Source organism: Littorina saxatilis, linkage group LG8 (genome assembly GCF_037325665.1).
Source record: "Littorina saxatilis isolate snail1 linkage group LG8, US_GU_Lsax_2.0, whole genome shotgun sequence".
In the NCBI taxonomy this organism is placed as follows: Eukaryota; Metazoa; Mollusca; class Gastropoda; order Littorinimorpha; family Littorinidae; genus Littorina; species Littorina saxatilis.
The window spans coordinates 33,972,454-34,000,002 of NC_090252.1; the positions used below are offsets into that span (position 1 = coordinate 33,972,454).

The window sequence follows — 27,549 nt, forward strand, 5'->3', positions numbered from 1 at the left end:
CACTTTCTTTGTTCCCATTCCATCAGACCACTCTAGTCTCTCAGTTCATACTCTTGTTTTGCCCGAGCAGCATGACAGGGAAGTTGAGAACATGTCGGAAACTGAAGACCTTCCTGACTCAGTATCTGACGCACAGTCACCAAGTGTTACGAACAGTAGGCTCGCAAAAATAACAGAAGCGCGGAAAAGAACAAAGGAAGGCCAGCTTCGACAAGCGGAACGAATGCTCAAAAGGAGCAGGACTTGCTTAATGAGTGCCGACAAAGGTGACAATGTGATGATCCCCATCCCACTTGTTGACAGAGGTAAAGGTGACCCTAGAAACCTGATAGGGGTCATTATAGACAGAAACACTAGTGACGACCTTTATAAGATTGCTGCAAGAAATGGCCTCCTGAAAGGTCGCTTCTCGAGAAATCAATTCGATGTTTCAAAAGAAAGGTTTCTCACAGAGGACTCTGTTGACTTGACCAAGGCAATCTCAGTGAGACAAGCAGTTATTGCAGAGTCGCTAGGGGGTGGACAGGGGTTCGTAAAATGCAATTGTTCGATGAGTGGAAAGAGATGCGCAACAAACAGGTGCAAATGCCACAAGAACAAAGTACTCTGTAACAGCAGATGCCATGGCAGTTTAATCTGCAAAAACAAACACTAGGCAAACATTTCTTAATACATAATTAGATTGCGTGAAAGTCAAAACACACGCACGTCTTTTCCACCACCACATCATTTTATGTATTCGTCTAAGATTTAATTTCATACTCTTTTGATGTTTTAAAACTATATAGCTATTTTCCACCACCACATCATTTTATGTATTCGTCTAAGATTTTATTTCATACTCTTTTGATGTTTTAAAACTATATAACTATTTTCCACCACCACATCATTTTATGTATTCGAGCCTTATGTATTCGTCTAAGATTTTATTTCATACTCTAATGATGTTTTAAAACTATTTATTGAATATGTATGGATTATATGAATAAATTGTGTTGTCATCATTTTCACGAGTTTTCATTCACAAACACCTGGGAAATAAATCTCATGTTCCTCATGCAATAAATCGATAAATAACAAAAAAGCTGGTCTGTCAACAAGCCAACAAACATACAGGTAATACATGTATTGACTGTCGCTTATTTTTAGTTAATTGATGTATTAACTGAAATTTTCAGATAATACATGTATTGACTAGTGGCCACAGTTAATTCATGTATTAACTAAAATACTTTAGTTAATGCACGTATTCCCTGGTTTCACAAATTAACTGTAACATATATATGTTACAGGGAATAACAAAATTTAGGGAATAAGCTTAATCACTGAAATTTTAAGGGAATAGGCTTATTCCCTGTTTCAACTGGGGAGTAAGCTTATTCCCTAAAAAATCAGGGATTTAGCTTGTACCCTGAAATGGGAGATCATTTTTTTGGCTTATTCCCTGATTAGTTTAAAGCACACAAACAGAAACACTAATACAAGATTTGTTGCTTTAAACATTGGTTTATTCATGAATACACAAGGATCAAAATACAAGATAAAAATATTGCTGCACACAAACAATGAAAGCCCTAATAAGAAGTGGGCAACATGTCAAAACATTTACATATTCTGCGGACTGGTTGATATGAACACGAACGTATACATTCAAATCATGCAAAGTACAGATTGTATAAATTTGAACATGAAAATCACCTACAGTGACTTAACTTCATACTTTATCCGCGACTTGAAGCAAACAATTGAAGTCCAAAGCTCTGTTTTTTTATTTCTTCAATCTACCACAGCACGTTCAAAGTGTGATCTTCAATTTTTGTTGGAGCACGTCAAGAGGGCATGGCATCTTGAGTTGCAAGCCATGCGAGCCTTGAAGCAAGAGCATCGGTTTGTCTTGCACCGTTTTGATCCCGAGCAGTTACATTTTATGTACCCCTGTCCCCCACAGTTCGACTCTTGCCTCACAGCTGCTCGTAGTGAAATAGAACATTCCTCGTTCATATCCTGTAGATTGTGCATGGAATATGTGCAAACATCAAATTGATTTCGTGAATATTTGCCTTGGAGCACCCCACTTTTAACCACAATTGTGTACAGGCCTTTGTCGTCTTTGTCTTTGATTATGCCAATCAAGTTTCTTGGGTCAGATCTCCCACGGTCAACTGCTGGTATTGGGACTGTCACCGAGTCTCCAACTTCAGCTTCAGGAAATATTCGCTTGCTTCTTTTCACCATCCTTTCAGCCTGATTTTCTTGCGCCTGATAGGCCCTTTTACGAGAGACTAGTATATTGTTTTTATGCTTATCAATTCCTGACATTGAAGGACCTGGGGTTGAACGTCCTGATGCTGGCGTTGAAGATCCTGGGGTTGAACGTCCTGATGCTGGCGTTGAAGGTCCTGGGGTTGAATGTCCTGATGCTGGCGTTGAAGATCCTGTGGTTGAACGTCCTGATGCTGGCGTTGAAGGTCCTGGGGTTGAACGTCCTGATGCTGGCGTTAAATGTCCTGGGGTTGAACGTCCCGATGCTGACGTTGAAGGTCCCGGGGTTGAACGTCCTGATGCTGACGTTGAAGGTCCTGGGGTTGAACGTCCTGATGCTGGCGTTAAATGTCCTGGGGTTGAACGTCCCGATGGTGGCGTTGAAGATCCTGGCTCGAAGTCCATGACCTGAAATAACAATTATTCACTTGGAAATGATGACATGCCAAAAGACTAATTTTGGATATATTGTTTTATGGCGAATAAATTATTATGGAATATAATTATAAGGTGACGAACATTTTTCTGAAATAAAGGCGATCCCTCCCCCCCAACCCACAAATTTCTCTCTCTCTCTCTCTCTCTCTCTCTCTCTCTCTCTCTCTCTCTCTCTCTCTCTCTCTCTCTCTCTCTCTCTCTCTCTCTCTCTCTCTCTCATGCAACTCTTCCTGTCTCATGCATCTCTCTCTCTCTCTCTCTCTCTCTCGCTCTCTCTCTCTCTCTCTCTCTCGCTCTCTCATGCAACTCTTCCTGTCTCATGCATCTCTCTCTCCTCTCTCTCTCTCTCTCTGTAAAATATGTATATTGTAATCTAAATGCTTAGTGTTTTTTTCAGGCATACTGCATTGTTTTCTACGTCGGTTACTGAATGTGGCCGTTGCCCCCAGACTCCTGCCCCATTTCAGGGCAAACCTCTCTTATATCTGAGGAAAATAATGAAACACAGAGAGAGAGAGAGAGAGAGAGAGAGAGAGAGAGAGAGAGAGAGAGAGAGAGTAAATAAGCAGCTTACCTCATGCTGTAGTAAGGACGTTGGAAGTCCAGGCACGATCGTTGAGGGTGCAGCCTCTGGAGATCCCAGCACGATTGTTGAGGATGCAGCCTCTGGAGATCCCAGCACGGTCGTTGAGGGTGCAGCCTCTGGAGATCCCAGCATGAGCGTTGAGGATCCAGCCTCTGGAGATCCCAGAGCAGCCTGCAGGTCATCCTCACTTTGCAGTCGTTGAAGAACTTCATTTGGGATGCTGCTTGAAGTAAGCCCGATTTTGGCATCAGCACCGAACAATGCAGCAAATGGTGTTTGCTTTATACCTGAGTGATAGCTATTGTTCTTTTGAAATTGTACAAACTTCAAACCCACTGTCCAGTTTGTTGTGCTGTTGTCGGCCATCCAAGTTGTCATCATGTCCTTAATGTCGGAATTTGCTCTTTCAACAGACCCCTGTGACTGGGGATGTCGGGGCTTCCCGTGGACAAGAACCAAATCAGGCCACAATTCTTTTAGCTCAGTGATGACTTTCGCACAAAACTCGGCACCGTTGTCACTTTGAAGAATTTGCGGGGCTCCGAAGAGAAGGAAAATGTCTAAAAGTTGGTATGCCACCTCTGCTGCTCGTTTTGTTGTAAGGGCTCTAAGCACGCAAAACTTGGTAAGATGTTCCTGGTAGACCATAACCCATGAGTATCCTCCCTGTTTAAGTGACTGATAGTCAATTAAATCCACTTGAGATCTTGATCCAAACGACTTTGACAGGAGAGGCTTTACAACAATGCCTTTAATCGTAGGTCTTCTTTTTTTTTCCTGACACTGAACGCACAAAGACTTGAACAAAGTGACACTGGCCTCTGTTATGTTTGCATACTTTTTCCCAGCCTCTTTCAACATTTTATCACGGCCACCATGGCCAGTGACAACATGGATGCGCTTTAAAACATCGTACATTTCCTCAACAAATATGAAGTGTTTAGGTTGCTCAGTTTCGTCCTTTCGCTTTAGAACGAGTTTGGATACTTGCCCACAGGTAAGAATTTCATACCTTCTTAGAAGGTGCCTTTGATGTTGGGTTTTAGTAGCTGTTGTCGCTGCTGCTTCCTTCACTTCATCTAAAATTCTGTGGTACTCATCTCTGGTCATAAGTAATCTATTTGCTTTGTCCTTATTTTTTAGCACTTCCTCAAGAAATACTTGTTCTTTCGCGTCCATGTTGCTTGATATGAATCACAGACTCGACTGACTTTTTCAATTGAACTGAATCTGCCCGAGGAAAAATCAAAACACAAACACCGACAACAGTTCACGAAATCATTCTGTATTTATCAAGAGAGTGAGTAAAAGTCAAGAAAGAACTCATTTCCAAGCAAAAGATGGTTTTAAAGAGTGATCAAAGCTCACTGATATCGAATTTATTTATGATAAAATGTACACGTCTTTCTGTTTGTGTGTTTCAAACTAATCAGGGAATAAGTCAAAAAAATGACCTCCCATTTCAGGGTACAAGCTAAATCCCTGATTTTTTTAGGGAATAAGCTTACTCCCCAGTTGAAACAGGGAATAAGCCTATTCCCTTAAAATTTCAGTGATTAAGCTTATTCCCTAAATTTTGTTATTCCCTGTAACATATACAGCATGACTTCCCTTCTTTGTCTCTGTTAATCTAGGGAGAAAATATCCAGCGATATTTCTCTGAAGGCCTAAAGTTCGGCCATGACCTAGGCAAAATAACTTGCGCAGCCGCAGAAACAAGGAAATGGAAATCTTTTATGAAATGATTGGGAGCCACGCAAATTTGACCTCTTGATTCCGACCATAAACAAATTTCTCATTCATTTCTCGAATTTCTCGACGGTGTGAAAGAATATAATGACGTCACTCTCGGCAGAGCCTCGAATGACGTCATCATATTCATTGACCCAGTCTCGCCAAAATATCAGGCGATACCATGGATGGACGGAGCTGTAACTTATACATATATATAATATATATATATATATTTTATTTTTTTCGAGAACTGGGCGAGGGCGACAAACGAGCTGGTTACATTGGTAACCCCAAAATCGACCTGACATAAACGATTGTACCAATTTGAATTAATCAATCGATGCAAGTTCAGAATAGGCACAACTTGGCAACTTCTACATACAATGTGAAACTCACATAAATTCTCTACCCAGAACGAGTTTGTTTGTTCGTTTAGCTATCTAGCGTATTTCCTTTGTTATGCCATTCTTACTGATGCAGGTGTGGATAGTATTCATCGAAAATGAAATGTTTTTGCGTCAATTCTGGGGGATACCAAGACAAAAAACCGCTGTACATGTATTTCAGCAATGACTCGATGGATTGCATAGCTTTGACACTTTCCGGATCTTATGTCTTCGTACGAGACATAAACTTCAGTTCATTCCTTAAAACAGCTACACGTGTTAAATCCATGTTTTCACTTTAAAATGTAATATTTGGAATGAATAGGGCAACACTTGTTTTTGTCACAAATGTCAGCGGCATTTTTATTTCATAAAACAATGTCTGTTGTTGATATCTGGTCTTTAAATTGCTATTCATGTAATTACAGTTACTAGAGTTCATGCCGCAAAAGGGGTTACATGATTTGAATGCATTGTAGGTGCAAATATTATGTTTAGCTTCCGCATTCCAAAACGTTCGTATCTGTAGCAAATCAGATAAAGTGTTCATAGGGGAAAGTCGCCAAACCCGGAACAGTTAAGGAGAAACAACCGCGGGCCAGACAAAACAATGGATATTGCAAAGCGTTTTTTATGTTGTCACATACTAGACTCTCAATTAGTAAATAAACGAACAACGTACAATAACATAAAAGTCACGCAGCTCATCAGACTGATCATTATGAAAATGTCTGCATCTGTTCCAGGTTGCACGCATGGGTGTGTAAAGTGGAACACTGTGTTGTCAAACTCGGAACACATACAAAAACTGACACTGACTCTCTTTCTAGCTCTCTCTGTGTCTCTCACACACACATATATACCTAAACACTCTCATCCACACGCACAAAAGCACACTTTGCCACACACACACAAGAGAAATAAATACGTTATAACATTTTGATTGAGCCGTTTTATGTATGTCTTTTTTCCACATCATATTTTGATTTTTACCAAGGAAATTACAAATCGTATAACAATTTAAGCCTAAAATGTGAACAAAATAGATAGATAAGGGCTAAGTAAACAAAACAAAACAAATGAGAAACAAAACGTTAAAAAAAAACCAGAAAAAAAGAACCGATTTCGCAGACAATGTTCTTTTGTCTTCTGCTGTCAGCGCAGTCATCGTGTGATTACTGTGTGAACTTCTGGCACTGTATCATGCCTCAGGGGAGTTGGTGCCAAACATAAAGCAGTACCACGAGATTTCGCAGCTTCATTTGTACCGCTCTTCTGTTGACAAAAAGATATAAAAGGGCTACCTGCTCAATTGACTGAATGTACAAATCAATACGCATAAACTGAAGTCTTAAAGGACCATAACAGGCTCTTTTTAAGGTCAGATAAAGCAGTTGGGGTTGATTTAATGATATAGGTAAGCATCTACAGATGCAAAAACCGATCAGTAAATCTCAGGTTTTGTGTTGCATCAGTCTAATTTTACACAAAATGTATGCTCAAAAAGCGACCAAATTCGTCTGCAACGCGAGATTTCAAATTCCCTGCGGCGGCAAGCCCTTGGCTGTGACGTCACAAGGGGGAGCCAGAAGCGAAAGTAGCAACGCTCGGTGTGCGTCTTTGCTGCAGCTGTGGATGCGCGCGTGCTCCCGACATCATGCCGAGAGAGTGTGCTGCTGCCGAATGTTCGGAGTTGCAAAAAAAAGACTCATGCTTGAGTTTTTATTTGTTTCTATCCGACTGGGTAACAACTACAACGACGACAATAACACTGACAACAACTCGAAAACCAAGAACAACTACAATGTCAACAACAACAGCTTTACACTGATAAACTGTAGGTGGAACACGATTGATTTGACACGTTACAACCTTGATTTCATCTACGACGACGACAACAACAACATCAACTTAAATTCGAGAACATAATTATACGTCTTCAACAACATAGCCAACAACAAATCCGATAGAACTTCAACTACAATCACAACAGTGATCATGGGCTGCCTAATCTATTTGTTGAGTCTGGCAGACATTTTACTTCCACCCTTGAGAGAGAATGTTTTTTCCTCGTACACTTTGTGCCTCAAACCTGACTAAGAGGATACAATTCTACATTAATCCCCGATTATCAACCCAAATAGGTGGGACACTTCCGTCTCAACTCGGACGCCGCTGTAAGAACGATCTCCAGTAACAGACGCTGATAACGATACAGCTATCTGCTCGCTCCTAAGCCACTCCCCCAGCCTGTATGTCTACACACTGGCACCAATTAAACCTCCAACTGAGCTGTTAACCCGTGGTTTGTAAAAATGTAAAAAATATTGTACAAATTACGTCGAACCTAAATCCGCGATTTAAAAACAAAAACAAAACAAAAAACACATTTTTTTCTCTCTATTGTCCCATCGCTGGGAAATTCGGATCGCTTCCTCCCAGTGGAAAGCTAGCAGCAACAGAGTCGCGCTTGTGGTCCAAGTTGTTGACATTTCCAAGTTGTGGAATGTGTCCAAGTTGTGGTATGTGTCCAAGTTGTGGTATGTGTCCAATATGTGCAATGTTGTGGTATATGTCCAAGATGTGGAATGTGTTCAAGATGTGGTATGTGTCCAAGTTGTGGTATGTGTCCAAGTTGTGGTATGTGTCCAAGATGTGGAATGTGTTCAAGATGTGGTATGTGTCCAAGATGTGGAATGTGTCCAAGATGTGGTATGTGTCCAAGTTGTGGTATGTGTCCAAGATGTGGTCGATGCATCAGAGCCACAACCATGTATCTCCAAAATGGACGTTCTTATAAATCTGTGATTGAAGTTTTGATGCTGAGGAAAAAATATGTACTTTAATGTAAAAGTTCGCAAAAATCATGGAAAGCAAGCAAAATACTGTTTTGTTTTATTTGTAAGCTCCTTGAAAAAAAAAGATAATGATAACATGCCAAAAAATTAAAATAAAAACAATAAAGGGATCTTCCGTGTAGAATTGTACTGAAAACCCGATCAAAAGTTGAGCCAAAACAGTGCACAGCAACCTACACTATTGTGGCCTGTATCCCGAGAAACAACTCAGGGAACTTCCACAGGCCACAACCAGCTATGTGTGTAATAGCTGTTTGTGGCCCGGAGGAATGGTCTGATAGAGCTTGCCCTGTACGGGCCATAACCATGTAAATATCAGATACATGTTTGTGGCATTAAGTAGAAAGGGACTTATTGTACAGTAATCAGAGACACAACCACCTATTCAAAGTATAGCGTGTTGTGGCATGCAACATTTTCTTAACATTTGACAGGTAGGATTCTGCAACCATGTACCTCTGATAGGTTTGTAAAAAACATGTTTTTTTCAAAAAGAAGAAAATGGTTCACATAGGAGATATAACATGACAGGATAAAAAAAAACTATAATTAGAGAGCCAGGATGGAGGGTAATTTTTTTATTGTACAACTTAAGGGAAACGAAATTGTTTTGTCTTACCTTTTTCTTAAACCGACAGGAAATCTTTCTGGCATTCCACCATGAAAATTACAATAAAGTCATACACACAGCAATGTTTTCTCACTTCACTGTCAGTGTTTCGTTGCACTGTGATTATACATTGTTCACAACTAAACAGCAACATTGTTGACAATTTATATCACACAGATGGGAATCTTTGTTTGTTTTCCGATTTTAAGTAATTGTCTTGCTCTTTTCTAGGCATGTTCAGTCTTCACATGAAAAGCATGAATGACAACATCGATTCACCTGATCAATATGTGTTCTCTGAACTCAAGGTGGAACTTTTTCTCAAAACAGTCAATGGTAGCATCCTTATGTATATGTTTGCGTCCCGTACACGTAATGATGGTAGTGACAGCCATGACGATGACGATGACGATGATGATGATGATGATGACAGCGATGATGTGGATCAATCAGCAAGCTTCTGAGTATATCGAACAACGCCTTTAGTCTTCATATGTGTCTGTATCTTCTGTGGCATCAGGCTCAGCCAAACGGTCAGGGGCTGAGTTCTCACTGGGCAGGTTGTGAAAGAAGTTGTGGTGCTGCTCGGGCACAATGCCGAGACGACAAAGGTCCAGGAGACCCGCCTTCTTTGTTGACGACACTGGCTGGCGCCTGCTATAGCGGGCAGACAGATGTTCTGGTGGTGCTGGCTGCCGCCCACGCCGTCCAGTGGATCCCCTTGTCTTCAGCAGGTTGAATGGATCCCCTGGCCGATACTTGAAAAACAAGGTGTCAGTTTGTCCCTTGACATAACGGATCCACTTTATCTGTGTCCACAATGTGCGAGTACCGGAACTATCTGTGTTTGTATTTCTCATAGACGAGGAAGCCAGCATTGTAAAGTCTTGTATGTCTGAATGCTTTATAGGGACCACTGTGTATGGCGCTGATGGTCTTGCCATTTGAAACACAGTGTTCCACTGGTCAGGAATGTGAATAGTGACGTTCTTTTTTGCTCTCTCAATGCAGGAATGCATTGAATCACACTCCATGTGAGTGTGCCCAGACTCCAGAAATTTCTGGTCTATTGTGTACACAGATCTCCTTGCGGCCAAACAACCATCATAGTGTTATGGGACACCAGGTGATGTCAGCAGGGCCAGATAGATTGGGTTGAATGCGTCACCTTGACAGCCTGGTAGAGTGGGCGTGATGTTGATCACTGCTGGAGATGTTCTGCTTATGAATATTTTCACCTGCCGTTTGGTGAAGTTCGATAGGGCAAGAGGCATGACGTCATTGGCGCAGTTATCCCATACGCCGTGAGAACGCAAGGCAGTGACAGCATTTCTCGCGGTTTCTGTGCTCTCAAGGAAAAACCCTTCATAGTGAGTCAGGTTTTCTAAAATGTGGTCACATAAGGCCTGCCTCAACGCACTATCGTCGTGGGTGGTCACGTAATATGATGCCGCTTTAAAAACACAGTTTCCATCAGCATAGACTGGTTCCCTTGTCATAGCGTTGGCATGCAGGCGACAGTCGAGTCTTTTGTTGTGCAGAAGAATGGCCAGCTGGTACAATGTTTCGTTGTTCCGGCTGGCACTGAGAGCTGCTTCAAGTTCACCATCTGCCCACAAGAGTAGTCACAGTGTCCAATCAGTTTTGTTTCATCTTGCATAATTATGCAGTATTAAAAGTAAAAGGAAATTATTGAACGCCCCTATTGACAGTCACTGTGATCACGTATTTATGTGCAGGTAATAAACATTTGAATAGTTTCAGAGAAAGTGAAAAATAGCCCCAACAAGTTGCAAAACATTGGTTTCTACCGTGTAAAAATTCAATTGATCTTCAATAAACAAACACCAGAACTAAATAACATGAACACAGGCAGACGAACACATTGTCTTCGGTACTGAGTATCATACAAGCCTAGTCAACATACTCCCATCCCTCGCCAGTTGCGCGCGTGCGTGCTACGTGTGTGTGTGTGTGTGTGTGTGTGTGTGTGTCTATGTGTGTGTGTGTATGTGCGTGTGTGTGTGTGTGTGTGTGTGTGTGTGTGTGTGTGTGTGTGTGTGTGACTTACCACCTGCAGCTGATTCTAAAATGGTATCTTCATTCTGACTTTGCGGTGATCCAAGTAAGACACTGTCAGAGTCAACAGATGCTGCGACTGATTCTGGCCAGTCTGACCAGTCTGACCAGTCGTCTTAGTCCATATCACGTCAATGCTGCAAGAAAAATAACGTGTTTTGTTCATTCATTTTAAACAATGGAATAGCATTCAACAAAGCCTTACAGTCAACAGAGAGAGAGAGAGACAGAGACAGAGACAGAGACAGAGAGAGAGGGGCAGGGATAGAGAGACAGGGGCAGGGTTAGAGAGACAGAAACAGACAGACAGACAAACAAACAGACAGAGACAGAGAGAGCCAGAAAAACAGAGAGAGAGAGAGAAGACGAAATCTTTATTAACGAGGGTAATGGTATAAGCAAACAGGTGCTTTTTTTTACATCCAGCCCTCGCGGCCCATGGGAGGGACTAATCTATTGATAATACTTTTTATGAATGTTAAAATAACAAAAGAGAGAGAGAGAGAGAGAGAGAGAGAGAGAGAGAGAGAGAGAGAGAGAGAGAGAGAATACATAAGATACATTTTAAGAGAAGGCAAAAGACATTAAAGATAACACATTAGATGTTATTTGTTTATTTGTTTATTAAGCACAGGTTTTGTTGTTCTCTCCATTTTGATAGAAAGTTTTTATCTATTTGGTGAATTGTTAACCAATCATACATTTCTTAATTCAATTATCTGAAAATTAAAAACAAGTAAATCACTTACCAAGTTACCGCAATGTACAATTGCAAACTGTGGAGCACTTGAAGTGGCTGTTGTTTGTTGCAAGTAAAGCATCCAAATGAAAAGCAAATGTCCCAGTGCAGAGGAGAAATTAAACTAGCAGATAATAGAGCGTGAGAAAGGGTACCATTAGAGCCCCCAGGTGCGTGGTTGTTGAGATAAAACGTCCCGTTGGGCACCGAGACTCCCCAGGCCACAGTCGTGGTGCTGACAGCTGATTTAGTGTTGCCCCAGTAAGGGCCACTGCTCCCATCCCTCCTCCCGGGGAACAATCATGTTACTAGATAATGCTGCACTCTGGCATAGGGAGAATCACTCTCAATTAGAGTTCCCCCCAAACCACAATCTAGCAAGACAGAAGTATTGGGTAGTGGCCCGTTTATATCTGCTTCTCTCTTCCTTTTCCAACAAGCCACACTGGGACTGTGCCGTATACATGGTTGTTGCTTGTAGATTGTGAGTGTTTCAGCCCAGTGCAACAACCATTTTTCCATCATAACCTTTGAAATATTTTACTTATCGAAATTAGGCATTTGTGATATCAATCTTGATGAAGCAAACTTTAAACCTGTGCACACACAAACAAATAATCCAAAATGTTGTGATACATGGCTGTGGCTCTGATGCATCGTGGTATGTGTCCAAGTTGTGGTATGTGTCCAAGTTGTGGTATGTGTCCAAGATGTGGTATGTGTCCAAGTTGTGGTATGTGTCCAAGATGTGGTATGTGTCCAAGATGTGGAATGTGTCCAAGATGTGATATGTGTCCAAGTTGCGGTATGTGTCCAAGATGTGGTATGTGTCCAAGTTGTGGTATGTGTTTAAGTAGTGGTATGTGTCCAAGTGGGCGGGGATATAGCTCAGTTGGTAGCGCGCTGGATTTGTATTCAGTTGGCCGCTGTCAGCGTGAGTTCGATCCCAGGTTCGGCGGAAATTTATTTCAGAGTCAACTTTGTGTGCAGACTCTCTTCGGTGTCCGAACCCTCCCCCCGTGTACACTACATTGGGTGTGCACGTTAAAGATCTCACGATTGACAAAAGGGTCTTTCCTGGCAAAATTGCTTAGGCACAGTTAATAATTGTCTATACCTATACCCGTGTGACTTGGAATAATAGGCCGCGAAAGGTAAATATGCGCCGAAATGGCTGCAATCTACTGGCCGTATAAAATGTCATCTCACACGGCATCACTGCAGAGCGCCTAGAACTGTACCCACGGAATATGCGCGATATAAGCCTCATTGATTGATTGATTGATTGATTGAAGTTGTGGTATGTGTCCAAGATGTAATATGTGTCCAAATTGTGGTATGTGTCCAAGTTGCGGTATGTGTCCAAGATATGGTAATGTGTCCAAGTTATGGTATGTGTCCAAGTTGTGGTATGCGTATAAGATGTGGTCTGTGTCCAAGTTGTGGTATGTGTCCAAGATGTGGTATGTGTCCAAGTTGTGGTATGTGACCAAGTTGTGGTATGTGTCAAAGACGTGGTAATATCGTCATGTGTCCAAGTTTTGGTATGTGTCCAAGTTGTGGAATGTGATGGGACAATAAAGAAATGGAGAAGAAAAATCTAATAGATTCACTGACTTTTGGGTAGCGCGACTCTGTTGTTTCTAGCTTTTCACTCGAAGGAAGCGACCCAAATTTTCCAGCGATGGGACATTAAAGACAAGTCGCGCAAGGTGAAAATACAACATTTAGTCAAGTAGCTGTCGAACTCACAGAATGAAACTGAACGCACTGCTTTTTTCACCAAGACCACATACTCGTAGTTTCGTCAGTCCAGTGAAATCGACAAGCCATGCAGAATAGTGCGGTAGTGGTTGCTCTGAGCAGGATAACACGCTTTTCTGTATGTCTATTCTTTTTAGCTTACTGAGTTTGTTTTTAATTCAAACATATCATATCTATATGTTTTTGGAATCAGGGACCGACAAGGAATAAGATGAAATTGTTTTTAAATCGATTTCGGAAAAATAATTTTAATCATAATTTTTATATTTTTAATTTTCAGAGCTTGTTTGTAATCTAAATATAACATATGTATATGTTTTTGGAATCAGAAAATGACGAAGAATTAGATGAAATTATGTTTGGATCGTTTGATAAAAAAATTATTTTAATTACAAGTTTCCGATTTTTATTGACCAAACTCATCAATTAGTTTTGAAGCCACCAAGCTGAAATGCAACACCGAAGTCCGGCCTTCGTCGAAGATTGCTTTGCCAAAATTTCAATCAAGTTGATTAAAAAAAATGAGGGTGTGACAGTGCCGCCTCAACTTTTACAAAAAGCCGGATATGACGTCATCAAAGACATTTATCAAAAAATGAAAAAAACGTCCGGGGATATCATACCCAGGAACTCTCATGTCAAATTTCATAAAGATCGGTCCAGTAGTTTAGTCTGAATCGCTCTACACACACACACGTACAGACAGACACACACACACACACACACACACACACACACACACACACACACACACACACACACACATACACACACACATACACCACGACCCTCGTCTCGATTCTCCCCTCGATGTTAAAACATTTAGTCATAACTTGACTAAATGTAAAAAGGAAGAAAAATCCCATAGATCTCCCTTGACTTTGGAGTATCGCGACTCTGTTGCTGCTAGCTTTCCACTGGGAGGAAGTGATCCGAATTTCCCAGCGACGGGACAATCTAGTAATGATATGGAGAAAGAAAACAGAATCAACGGAGTCGCGCTACCCCAAAAGTCAAGGGATTTTGTTTTTGTGTCTTGACTTTTGGGATGACAAGAAGATATCGGGAACATTAACGTGATTTGTAAAAAAAAAATGATTACAAATCACGGGGCGCGCAGACCCTTGATTTTAACTCCCAGGCTCAAAACTGTAAGGTTCAGCAGCTAAATTTGCTTCTATTAATACGGCTTCTGACGTCATCCAAAATGTTTACCCAGAATTCACCACTTCTGTACTCTCGCGGACGTTCGAGATACAATGTCCGCCAGATCGGAACGCGAAAACGCTTTGCTTCAGTCACGAAATTCGTCGGATTATGGCCTAAACGATTCCGAAATAAACTAAACCCTGTGAGAGAAGGTGAGAAAACAATTTCCTACGGCATGCATATGTCTGGTTAACCTGATTGTGGGCAGTAATGGAAAGACAAGACAAGACAAGACAAGACAAGACAAGTCACGCCAAAACGCAAATAAGCGCGTTTTTGACACCAAAAATAGCCCGGCTGTTGGGGTCCTTTAAAGCAAATACCTAAGAACAGATTTAAGAACTGATGTCGCAGACACAAACAATAACTAAGTACACATTTCGCAGACAAAGTCATTTTGTCCTCTGCTGTCAGCGCAGTCCTCGTGTGCCCAGTGTGCATTTCTGGCACTGTATCATGTCCTCAGGGGAGTTGGTGCCACACATGAAGCAGTACCAAGTGCTTTCCTCCTAGGATAGAACGCATCGTTAAGAATGTTCCGCTTTTTTTCCTCTGAGCAGAAGATGTTCCCCTCTTGTTTCTCTGAGCAGAAGATATAGTAGCTTCCTTCCTTCTTCAATTCTGTTGACCTGCATTCCTTTCTGCAAGTCAAATCTACAGTTTTTGCTTGCAAGGAGAAGATGTGATGATTTCCTATTGTTCTCTTCGACGAGTTTGTGGGTGTGCGTTGAAGGACATCAGCGGCAGGTAGGCTTACATTCGCTGCTGAAACCAAGCAATCATAATGACACAATCTCCATGTCCAGTGTACAAAAAAACGATGGGAGTGACGTTGGCAAATGTATCTCAGCTTCAAGAATTGTATTGACTATTTCTTGTTCTAACTCTGGTGTTAGTGTGGAAGGTCTTCCTGTGCACTTTACTTCTTCTTTTTCCATTTGTGCTTTCCTTCTAAATGTATTTTCAGAGTTGTGACAGGAACACTATATATTATGCTCTTGGTGCGCGACGCTAACCCATATCTCCGTTTCTCACTGCCGACAAAGCGCAGCCAATTTCTTCTGGTATCCACAATACTGTCAAACAAATCAATCAATCATTCAATAAGACTTATAGAAAGGGAAACACACAACAAAACCGAACAGAGAATTGAATACGTGAATGAGGGTAAGATGGAACAGAATGCGCCAAAGTTGGAACACTGTGTTCCATGTTTGCCTCTCTTATGTGTTCCATCATTGCCGCACCTGCATAGATTTCGAGTTTAGCTGTTGGATACACGTGACGTTTCAAATCTTTGTCTCTGTTAAAATTATTGCAAATCCATGAAGGTTTATCACAGCAATTAACATTTTATGTGAACTTAAATAGATAAAGAGTAACAATACGAAATTTAGACGGTAGAAATAAGAAGAAGAAGGAAGAAAAGTTTTAAAAAACGTAAACTTTTTTAGTTTTGCCGTGGTAGCCATTTTTCTTGCTGGAATAACATCAATGAAAGTCACCAGACATTTCTGCAAAACGAATTGTTCATGAATTGTTTCCCGTTGATCACATATTGAGGTGTTCCAAGTTTGCTGACTGTCTGGGATTGGCGACTTTCCCTTACATTTCAACCGTGTATGTAAGTATACGCAGACTTGTATCATCCCAAATTTAGACTTATGTTGTCAGTAATTTACCAGGAAATAAACCAGCAACACAATGAAAAAGCTCGATCAAATTGTGTATGTCACAGTGGTGCGGAAATATTTCGTGCCCGTGGTTAATCCCATCAAGTTCAGAATCATTTTTTCTCAGTCGTTTAACTGTGCTCGTGATGGCTGCTCATATTTGCTTCACGGTTGCTTGTATTCTCAGTCTTGTCTCCCTAATTAACATCAGAAGAGTTTCGGGGAACTTGGCCGATGACAGGAAATGTGAGTCTCTCTGTCTGTCTCTCTCTTTCTGGCACGCCCTTTTTTCTCTCTCTCTCTCCCTCTCTCTCTCTCTCTCTCTCTCTCTATTTCTATTCCTCTCTCCTTGCATACATACTATACCTTGCTTTTTACCCTTAGTTTTGAGAACCTTTTGTTTACCTGTGGTTTTCGTGTTTGTTTGATTGTTTGTTTGTTCGTACTCATAACCCGGTTTGCTATGTTTTTGTTGTTATTGCTGTTTTGTTCATACGTCTTTTTACCCCTTTTATGAATGATGCAGAAGTTGTTGTTGTTTTACCTTGTCTATAAGGCTTTTATTAGCTAATGACAATAAAGTGTCAAAGCCTCTCTCTCTCTCTCTCTCTCTCTCTCTCTCTCTCTCTCTCTCTCTCTCTCTCTCTCTCTCTCTCTCTTACTCTCACTCACTCACTCACTCACTCACTCTCTCTCTCTCTCTCTCTCTCTCTCTCTCTCACTCTCTCTCTCTCTCTCCCCGTCCTGTCGCGGTCTCTGTCTGCCTCTCTCTCTCTCTCTCTCTATTTTAAAACCATTGTTTAGTTTACATAGGCGAGCGCTGAAACTAATTTTACTGAAACAATCCAGTCTTGTATTTGATGATTATAAGAAACTTAAGATTCTCCCATTAAAAGAAAGATTTAAATTAAATGAAGGCGTGCTCCTTCACAAAATACTTTCCGGCCGTGCACCACGAACTTTCGTCGCAAACTTTAAAGTCAAACCAAACCGAAAGTTTAACGTCCCAATTCCAAGGATAGATCTCTTCAAATCAAGCTTAGCCTATTCTGGTAGCGTCCTGTGGAATTCTCTCCCGGAATTTGTGAGAGTCCCAATGAGTCTCAATACTTTCAAAAAACACCTTTCATTGTATTTAATGTTAAATTACGAAAAATCACAGTGATGGAAGACTTCGTTTAGTTATATTTTCATTTGTCCAAAGCATCAGTTTTCATTATATCCACACAAAAACACTCAAAGCTTTAATAACACATTTACTCATGCATGTGTATTCAGCATTGTTTTCACTACGTTACATATACGACGCTTTATATTTGTGTATAATATGTAATGTGTAAATATTCATATGTTGTTGTTTTTTCTACCTTTTTTTCTACGTTAATATCCGTGTAAATATGTGATTAGATTAGTCCCCTCTCTGGGCGAGGGCTGGTTGAAAAAAAGCTCGTTGTATTGCTTATGCCACAACCCTCGAAAAATAAAATTTGATTTGATTTGATTTGATTTGATCTCTCTCTCTCTCTCTCTCTCTCTCTCTCTCTCTCTCTCTCTCTATCTCTATCTCTCACTCTCTCTCTCCCCTCTCAGTCTCTCTCTCTCTCTCTCTCTCTCTCTCTCTCTCTCCCTCTCTCTCTCTCTCTCCTCTCTCTGTCCCTGTCTATGGCTCTTTTCTCTGTCTCTGTCTCTCTCTCTCTGTCTTTGTCTGTGTCTCTGTCTCTTTCTCTCTCTCACTCTCTCTCTCTCTCTCTCTCTCACGCGTGTGTGTGTCTATATGTGTGTGTATGAGCGCTGCATATGTGTGTGTAAAACATCACATGATTATTACCTATTCATTTTTATTTTGTAGGTACGCTACAGCTGACCAATGTCGTGTCAAACATGACTGGCCTCGTTCATTTCAACCTGTTCAACAGCGGCTGTACCAAAGACACTAAAGGTGCCCTGTTACTGTCTAAAATCACGCGTAAAAACAGTACCCGTGATGTACAAGAAATGTGCGTGGTATACATTCCATTCAAGGAAAGTGTCAACACCAAGAATTTGTGCGAGTGTAATAAAGTCAAGAATGATGATCCCAAGAACCTCACATGCACGTTCTCGGTAAAAGAATTGGACCGTGACGAGAACGCCCAGTGGAAACTATGGAGCGGTGGTCATGCCACCATGACAGATGTATATATCACTTGTGAGTAGCTAGGAGTCTCTTTCGGTCTGTCTGTCTGGTTTTTTTTTGTTCTCTCTCTCTCTCTCTCTCTCTCTCTCTCTCTCTCTCTCTCTCTCTCTCTCTCTCTCTCTCTCTCTCTCTCTCTCTCTCTCTCTCTCTCTCTCTCTCTCTCTCTCTCTCTGTCTGTCTGTGACATGCCCAGAGACCGTGACGATAAGCATGCTGCGCGCTCATCTGAGCAGGAAGTAACGAGCCACTCGAGTGCTCGGGCAGACAGAGGCAGTACTCATAGTCCGTCATTGGCACCGCCATTCTCGCCATTCAATCCCTATCTGCCATTTATGCACAACGGCCAACACTTCCCCCAGATGTTTCCGTGGTTCTTTGGCCGCCCGCCTCCTTCTGGAGCTGGCTGGCCTTCTCCTTACATGTGAAATGCATGAACGATTGCGTGTGTGCTTGAGTTGTGGTACCGTACACGGTACTTTACCATAACTCACCATCAGTTTAGCCAGAGACATACATACATTCTATCTATGTCTCTGGTTTAACTATTTCATTATTAATTTGTCTTGTTGTGTCTTTTTGCATTTGTTTTTTTCCTTTCAGCGACATAAAGAAAACTTTTTAACTTTTGTTCCACTGTGTGGTAGCCACCAGTGGTGTGACAGGACTGCTTATACTATAGGCCTTTAGCTGGACAAAGTGAATGAACATTAATTGGTTCTGTCTTCACCGTCAAGTTAAACGTTGCATTGTGCTGCTGTGCTGGTCTCTGAGTAGACATTACACATAGCGGTGTTTGAGTTTGTTTTTCTTACTGGTCCTAATTCCGTAATTAATTACTTTGTAAGCTTGCACATTTTCCCCTTTACATTATTTTCAGTCGTTTATTTGATTTGGTTGTTCTGTTGGTACTGTGTGTTCTGATTTGCATTGTTTCCGGATTGCACTTAGTCTGGTGAAATTAATATTTTGTGTTTTGTATGCAAGACTTATCTTCTTCAAGCATAAATGTAGGGCATGCTAATATTTTTCACTTAGGCAACAAATATCATGAAGTCTATTCTTTGCTTAGCGGACCACCACGCCTCCAACTCCTCGGTCTCACTGAGACCCGACTGAAACTACAATCCGATTCTGAAATTTATATCCCAAACTACACTTTTTTGTGTAAAGATGCTACCCGATCGCCACAGACGGGCCTTGGCATATATGTACATAATGACGTGATGCCTTACATCACCCGGCGTCCGGATCTAGAGACCGAGGCCGTGGAGTGCATGTGGGTTCAGCTTAAGCGTGGTGCTAAAAATTCTACTACACTTATTTGTATCCTGAACAGAAATCCCTCTTGTAACTTTGCCTGGTATGATGACTTCGTGCACATGATGGACTTGGTCACAACGACAAACCCAAAGTCTGATTATATTCTTCTAGGGGATTTCAACATTGATTTACTAAAACCACACACGTCATGGGAGTCAACCTCCAATTTATTCGGGCTGCAACAACTGGTTCAACAGCCTACAAGAGTTACTCCCACCTCCTCCACCCTATTAGATCATATCTATACTAATAATGTACGCAAAGTTTCTAACGTACGAATTTCGGATGTCAGTCTCAGTGACCACAGTCCAATCATGTGCAGGTTGTCATGGAGACCACCGAAGCGTACCAAGGCCGAGCATACAACCATTGAATATCGCTCAACTAAGCACTTTGACCAAACTTCCTTTTTGTTCGACTTAAGTAGAGTCAACTTTTCCAGTGTATATAGCTGCGATAATCCCGATACTGCTTTAACTGTTTGGCAAGGTTTATTTATGCCTATTGTGGAAAAACATGCCCCCATTCGAAGGAGGAGAGTTAAACAGAAGACGCAACCCGGTTGGATTACAGCCGACATTATGGAGGCCATGAAAATTAGGGATAAATTAAAGAAAGATAAAAAAAAAATTGACGAGTACAAAATCCACAGAAACAAAATAAGTGTTTTGGTTAAAAACTCGAAGCGCAGATACTTTGAACAGATGATCTCTAATAACTGTGATACGGCGCATCTCTGGCGTGCCATGAACGAGATAACGCATAAGAAACGTAAGCCGTTCTTATCGCCCTCGATCGTGGCATCGCCAGACACGCTCAATGATCATTTCCTGTCCACGGCGTCCCTCCTTCACCAGTCTAATGGTCCCCCGACCCCACATAGCGATGAATTCTCAAACTCCCCTCTTTCAGAATTTTGTAACGAGAGGCTACGGTCTAGTGACCAGAGTTGTATCCCCGAGCTAGCAATACACGAAGTAGGTAAATATATTTCTGAATTGAAAAATAAAAAATCTGTGGGCGTGGACACTATCAGTACTTATATCTTAAAACTTTCTCTTCCGTATGTTGTTGAACCCTTAACGTTTTTGTATAATCTATGTATTAAAACTTGTGTATTCCCTGAGGGCTGGAAGTGCGCCAAAGTTATTCCTATTCCAAAGACATCGGACTCTACTGACATTAATAACTTCCGTCCCATATCCATCCTCTCAGTACTTTCAAAGCCTCTTGAGAGGCATATTCATAAGCACGTGGCCCATCATATGGAATGTTACAACCTTTTCTACCAGTTTCAATCTGGCTTCCGTAAATTTCATTCTTGTTCCACGGCCCTTGTCCGTCTGTGTGATACCTGGCTCTCAGCTATAAACGATTCTAAAATCGTCGGTACCGTTTTCCTCGATCTGAGGAAAGCCTTTGAAACAGTAGACCATACTCTTCTCATTCGCAAGCTTGAGTATTACACGCACAGCAGTCACACGGTAAACCTGCTTACATCATTTTTATCAAACAGAACCCAGCGCGTCTACGTAAACGGTCAATATTCAGGCGATGGTTACTTAAAATGCGGAGTTCCTCAAGGTTCTATTTTGGGGCCCTTATTATTTTGCATTTTTATCAACGACCTGCCCTTGCATATAAAAAATAACAATGTGTCTTGTGAGCTCTTTGCCGATGACAGTTCCCTTCACTCGTCCTCAAAAACGTTAAATCAGGTGCAATACGATCTTCAACAGGGAATAAATGATGTTTTTAAATGGTGCGTTCAAAATAAAATGACATTACACCCTAAGAAATCAAATAGTATGGTCATAACATCCAGACAGAAACACCAGAGAGCACCCCTTATTCTTAAACTTAAGCTGAACACTGATCCCATATAGAGCAGGTTAAATCACACAAGGTATTAGGAATCGTAGTTGACCAGGAGCTTCGGTGGAATGTACATATCAATAATATTTGCAAAAAGCTCTCCAAAAATCTGTATCTTTTATCCAGATTAAAACCCTTTGTAGAAGCGGAAGGTCTAAAAAAAATTTTTGTGGCACACTGCCAATCTTTTATCAATTATGCTTCTACTGTATGGTGCGGTGCGAGCGAAAATCTGCTTAAAAAATTAAATTCCCTGCACAGAAGAGGGGCAAAGCTAATTGTTACTAACCCGTATCTGTCAACGTCAGAAAAGCTTAAAGCTGCTAGTTTACTTTCACTGCAGGAGCAGTTTGACTATAACATTGCAGTGTTAATGTACAAGGCACTCCATGGGCTAGCACCACCATACTTGAATGCATTCATAACCGAGGCTCCTGAGAGATACGGATCAGATAAATATCTACTACCAAGGACCCGTGTAGATCTATATAAAACTAGTTTTGCCTTTGCTGGGCCGTCAAGGTGGAACTCTCTTCCTTCGAATGTTAAAACTAGCAAATCTGTAAATATTTTTAAATCTTCTTTAAAAAAAAACCATCTAAACTGTTCTCTGTAAGTACACACCCGCGGTGACATAATCATGTGAATCTTACAGTTCTGTCTAATGTATACTATATTAATATTACTATATAATTATATTCACGTCATATTACATATTCATAGCATATAGTATTCATATTGTTTTACTTCGTATATTAGATTTTGTGTTTCGTGTGGCTGTGGTGCTTTTGCTTATTTACAGTACATTTACATGTTTGTTTGTTTGTTTGTTTGTTTGCTTAACGCCCAGCCGACCACGAAGGGCCATATCAGGGCGGTGCTGCTTTGACATATAACGTGCGCCACACACAAGACAGAAGTCGCAGCACAGGCTTCATGTCTCACCCAGTCACATTATTCTGACACCGGACCAACCAGTCCTAGCACTAACCCCATAATGCCAGACGCCAGGCGGAGCAGCCACTAGATTGCCAATTTTAAAGTCTTAGGTATGACCCGGCCGGGGTTCGAACCCACGACCTCCCGATCACGGGGCGGACGCCTTACCACTAGGCCAACCGTGCCGGTCCATTTACATGTTATGCCTATATGAATTCATTATATTATGTTGTTTATATGCGTGCGGATGTGTTAGTGTGAATGTAAAGGGCACGTTGTAAGATTAGGCCCTTGGCTTAAAATGTTTACGCTTTATGTCAATAAAACAGTCTCAGTCTCAGTCTCAGTCTCAGTCTCACTCTCACTCTCACTCACTCTCACTCTCACTCTCACTCTCACTCTCACTCACTCTCACTCTCACTCTCACTCTCTCTCACTCTCTCTCACTCTCTCTCACTCTCTCTCACTCTCTCTCTCTCTCTATGAACCTTGCTGTCGCTCATCATCATCATCATCAGCAGCAGCAGCAGCAGCAGCATCGTCATCATCATCATCTCTCTCTCTTTCGCTCTCTCTTCCTGTGAGTGTGTGAGTGTGTGTGTGTGTGTGTGTGTGTGTGTGTGTGTGTGTGTGTGTGTGTGTGTGTGTGTGTGGGTTACACAGTTCGGTTCTGACAAGCACGATGTGTTTTCTATAATACAAGTGATGTTTGTGTGACTCAAACCGGACGATTCTCATTGTTCTTCAAGGGCCAGTTTTCAACAACAATATCATCCGATTTGAGTCACACAAACAGTAACTTTCTTGTTTAGAAAGCAAATCGGACAGGACCAAATTGAACTTTGCTACTCACATCGACACGCATTCACGCCTACACAGGCACACGCACATGCACGCAAGCACGCACACACACACACACACACACACACACACACACACACACACACACACACACACACACACACACACACACACACACACACGCACGCTAAGACTGTATTTATTACATTTTAGCAGTGTTGACCCCGAGTTTCTACTGCAAACAACAAAATTATAGCAAAATCTCAAATTATGTGTATGTCCCCTAATAGTGACTGCCTTGAACAAATATAGGCTTGTTTTCATGAATTCATATGGAAGCTTGCTAAAAATAACCTATAACTAACCCTCGAGCGTTCCAAAAAATACAACAAATATTCTTCTTTTCATATATTTTCTCTCTGTAGTTAAGTTTCTTTAGTTTCCTGTTGTGCTTCAAATAACGTTCTTGTCAAACCCGCAAAACAGATAAATCTAAAGCAATTTGAATTAGTCTGACTTGCACACCAAGTTGTATCATGTTATTTTGAAGTATAGAGGGCTTTTTACAGTCATTCGTTAAGGCCTCTTCACTGTTCCATATTAGGCGCCCAGGCTCCTAATATGGACCAGTTGTGAATTTTTCGTTATTTAAAGATAGTATGCATAAGGCGCCATTTTGGAAAGTTTTTTGACGATTTGGACTTCAAAAATATCAAGGGACATTCACTGTACTGTAATTTAGAAACAACTGCAATGATTTGCTCAAAACTGCTCCGAAACTATGCAAAATAATTAAACAAATTTTAATCAGCTTGCGGTTTGCTTCACCCTCATTTCCTGTCAGGAGTCCGGACTTCCGTCCGTCATCATATTTTATGTAGTTTTCATAGCCGGATAACCATTCGTCAAAGCAGATTGAGAAGTCAAACCTACAGTCTAGCTTACGCATGCAAATTCCGTGCCATACAGGGCTTGAACGCTTCGCATAAACAAAAAACACATTATGCCTGTTGAAAAAATGACTACCAAACAAAGCATTCAGATTTGAACAAAAGAACGCTCAAACAAGGCTAAGACCTTCCTCGTGCGTGTTGTCATCTATTCAACTCCCTAAACGAACTCTGTACTTCTCGGCTCAAGTTCAAATCTGTTTCTCTAGGAATAGCGCATGAAATACTCAGGATCGAAAGGTAGGTCAAAAATTATGACACGCGTGTTAAGGTACTGTCTGGTTGGCCGCTACTACTACTACTACTAATAATAATAATGGACATTTGCTATAGCGCATAATCATGTATATGCTCAATGCGCTTTACAATAACTAGAATTAACATAACTAATAATAAAACCATACACAATGAACAAGACCCACAATCTACATAACATAGCATACTCAGCATACTCCATGCAAGCAAACACAAAAGCTTAACACACTCCAAGCACGCAAGACCAAGCAAACAGGGTAAAGACAAAACAAAGTCATACAAGCAAAACCATACAAGCAAAATTAATACTGAACGCCATGCAAACAATACTCAAAACTCAAAAAACATGACAAAGCAACGGAATGAGAAAAAGCCATATATGCATCATTTCCTGATTCCAAAAACATATAAATATGTTATATGTGGATTAAAAACAAGCTCTGAAAATTAAAAATATAAAAATTATGATCAAAATTAAATTTCCAAAATCGATTTAAAAACAATTTCATCTTATTCCTTGTCGGTTCCTGATTCCAAAAACATATAGATATGATATGTTTGGATTAAAAACACGCTCAGAAAGTTAAAACGAAGAGAGGCACAGAAAAGCGTGCTATGCAGCACAGCGAAACCACTAACCGCGCTAAACAGGCTCGTCAGTTTCACTCCGTTTTGCGCAAGCGGCGGACTACGGTCATTGTGAAAAAATGCAGTGCGTTCAGTTTCATTCTGTGAGTTCCACAGCTTGACTAAATGTAGTAATTTCGCCTTACGCGACTTGTTTAATCAGTCTGTGCGCTGCTTGCAGTGTTTTGTGCCGAAAGAGGGCTTGCCGCAGACAAAGACAGAGATGCCGTGGCACAGTATTAGACAGTGACATATATACACAAACACATACAACCACCTCCTCTTTTCACCACCACCACCCCCCCCCCCCCCCCAAACACACACACAGTACAGAGAGAGAGAGAGAGAGAGAGAGAGAGAGAGAGAGAGAGAGAGAGAGAGAGAGAGAGAGAAAGAAAGAGAGAGAGAGAGAGAGAGAGAGAGAGAGAGAGAGAGAGAGAGAGAGAGAGAGAGAGAGAGAGAGAGAGAGAGAACCGTGACTGAGGGGCACTAAGGACGGTAGACCGCCTCTGCATGTGCCTGTGTGGTTTTTTTTTTTTTTTTTTTTTTTTTTAAAGGAGATCAGACTTCTTTTGTTGTTGTCCCATCAGCGGTTACTATTTCGCAAGGGTTTTTATTTTTATTGTGATGTCGCCTACTGTAAACTTATAACCCTTTCACTCGCACTCTCTCTCTTTCTTGATAACTTTCTTTCTCTTCCGTCTGCGTGCTTGTTTGGAATTTGTTATACCATATGTTTTTTCAGTTACACGCAAAATGGACATTGTTTTTAAACTGGACATTCTTTTTCCTTTTACAATTACTTCTCCTTCTTTCTCTCTCTATCTCTCCTTCTCTCTCTCCCTCTCTCTCTCCCTCTCCCTCACCCCCCTCTGTCTCTCTGTCTTCCTCTTCGCGCCCTCCCTCTCTATTCCTTCTCTCCCCCTCTCTCTCCCCCCCCCACCCCATCCATATCTCCCCCTCTCTCTCTCCCTCAGTCTCCTCTTGCTCACCCTCTCTCTCTCTCTCCCTCCATGCCCCGCCCCCTCTCTCTATTCCCCTCCTCTCACCTCTCACTCTCTGTCTAAAGTGTACTGCACCGTTAATGGAAAATAGTCGTTCACTCGCAGACTGACATTTGTATGGCGTTTACAGTTTCTTCTTTTGCTTACTGACATTCTCATACCTACACGCTCATAGCTATACTCACATCCACACTCACACACAAACCAACACACGTACTTAATCGCATCCGGCCTATACACTCACACACACACTTTTTCAATGCAATTTCTTCATTTCTTTCTCTCTCTCTCAGTTGTTGATATAAATGTTTACTTGGCTCATTCATTTTCTTATTGTTCCTTCCGTCATCATGTCTCCTTTTTTTGTGTGTGTATTAACTGGTGTTTCATTTCATTTTCAATCAACTGTTACACCTTTTTTTCATTTACATTTCATGTTACATTTCCATTAAATTACTTTTTAATTCAACAACAATCTGCATGTGCCTGTTTATCAGTTGACATCGCCAGCCTGATAGAAACTGTTGAGTACTGGCTCTGACTCATAATAACCTTAACCGACTTAGAAGCTGTGTGTACTAAAGACCGTGTTATATACTCGTTTTTCCGTTGGTTTCGTTCTGCTAACTTTGTCCGGTTGATTCTACTTCTACTGTCGATTGGTGTGTTACAGACACAAGTGACAAGCTTTTACCAGTTATCAGATGTTCTTGTAACAAAACTTTTACTTACTTTGTGTTGGATATACTTGACATCAAACTGCATTACAGTCGTATTACCGTAAAGTACCTTGTAAGCGCCCAGTATCGAGTAAGCGCCCAACCCCCACTTTTAGTCCAAAACCGTGCATAGGGTATAGTACCTTGTAAGCGCCCACCCCCCACTTTCCACCATTGAAATCAGGGGAAATAAAAATTCCGCACTTGATCTGCTAGTTTTGTGAATGATTTCCCTTTCTTGCAAACCCTATCACGTGTGTCTGCACGCCTTGGATCTAAACGCCTGCAAGTCAATGATTACAAGATGCCACGGATCAAATCGTACACCGTTGCATTTAAGCTGTCAGCTCTTGACTATTTGGATAATAACGCCAGTGGAAACACACACACTCTTACACACACACACACACACACACACACACACAAACACACACACACACACACACACACTCCCCTTCTCTCTCTCTCTCTCTCTCTCTCTCTCTCTCTCTCTCTCTCTCTCTCTCTCTCTCTCTCTCTCTCTCTCTCTTTCTGCCGAAAACAGT

General features: G+C 41.3%; 2 protein-coding genes and 1 long non-coding RNA gene across 5 annotated transcripts in view; 1 reads left to right on the plus strand and 2 right to left on the minus strand.

Annotated features, from left to right (window-relative positions):
- Positions 1-27,549, minus strand: part of LOC138973373 (uncharacterized) — a 458,327-nt gene that overhangs the window by 375,926 nt on the left and 54,852 nt on the right. The gene's annotated exons all lie outside the window — the stretch shown is intronic.
- The window catches only part of LOC138973367 (hemicentin-1-like), a 486,299-nt gene that overhangs the window by 307,121 nt on the left and 151,629 nt on the right, over positions 1-27,549 (plus strand). The window lies entirely within an intron of this gene.
- On the minus strand, positions 1,998-3,934 carry LOC138974325 (melanoma-associated antigen E1-like). The gene is made up of 3 exons (XM_070347047.1): positions 3,275-3,934; positions 2,318-2,670; positions 1,998-2,004 (listed from the first exon to the last, which is right to left on the minus strand). The coding sequence occupies exons 1-3, from the start codon at positions 3,932-3,934 to the stop codon at positions 1,998-2,000; spliced, it is 1,020 nt and encodes a 339-aa protein (XP_070203148.1).

What these genes read in the sequence shown, in the direction of transcription:
- LOC138974325 (XM_070347047.1), bottom strand. Translation starts at nt 3,934, where the DNA reads ATGGTCTACCAGGAACATCTTACCAAGTTTTGCGTGCTTAGAGCCCTT. An exon ending in CGTCCTTACTACAGCATGAG is followed by an intron (nt 2,671 to 3,274) that starts GTAAGCTGCTTA and finishes TTGTTATTTCAG; the next exon opens with GTCATGGACTTCGAGCCAGG.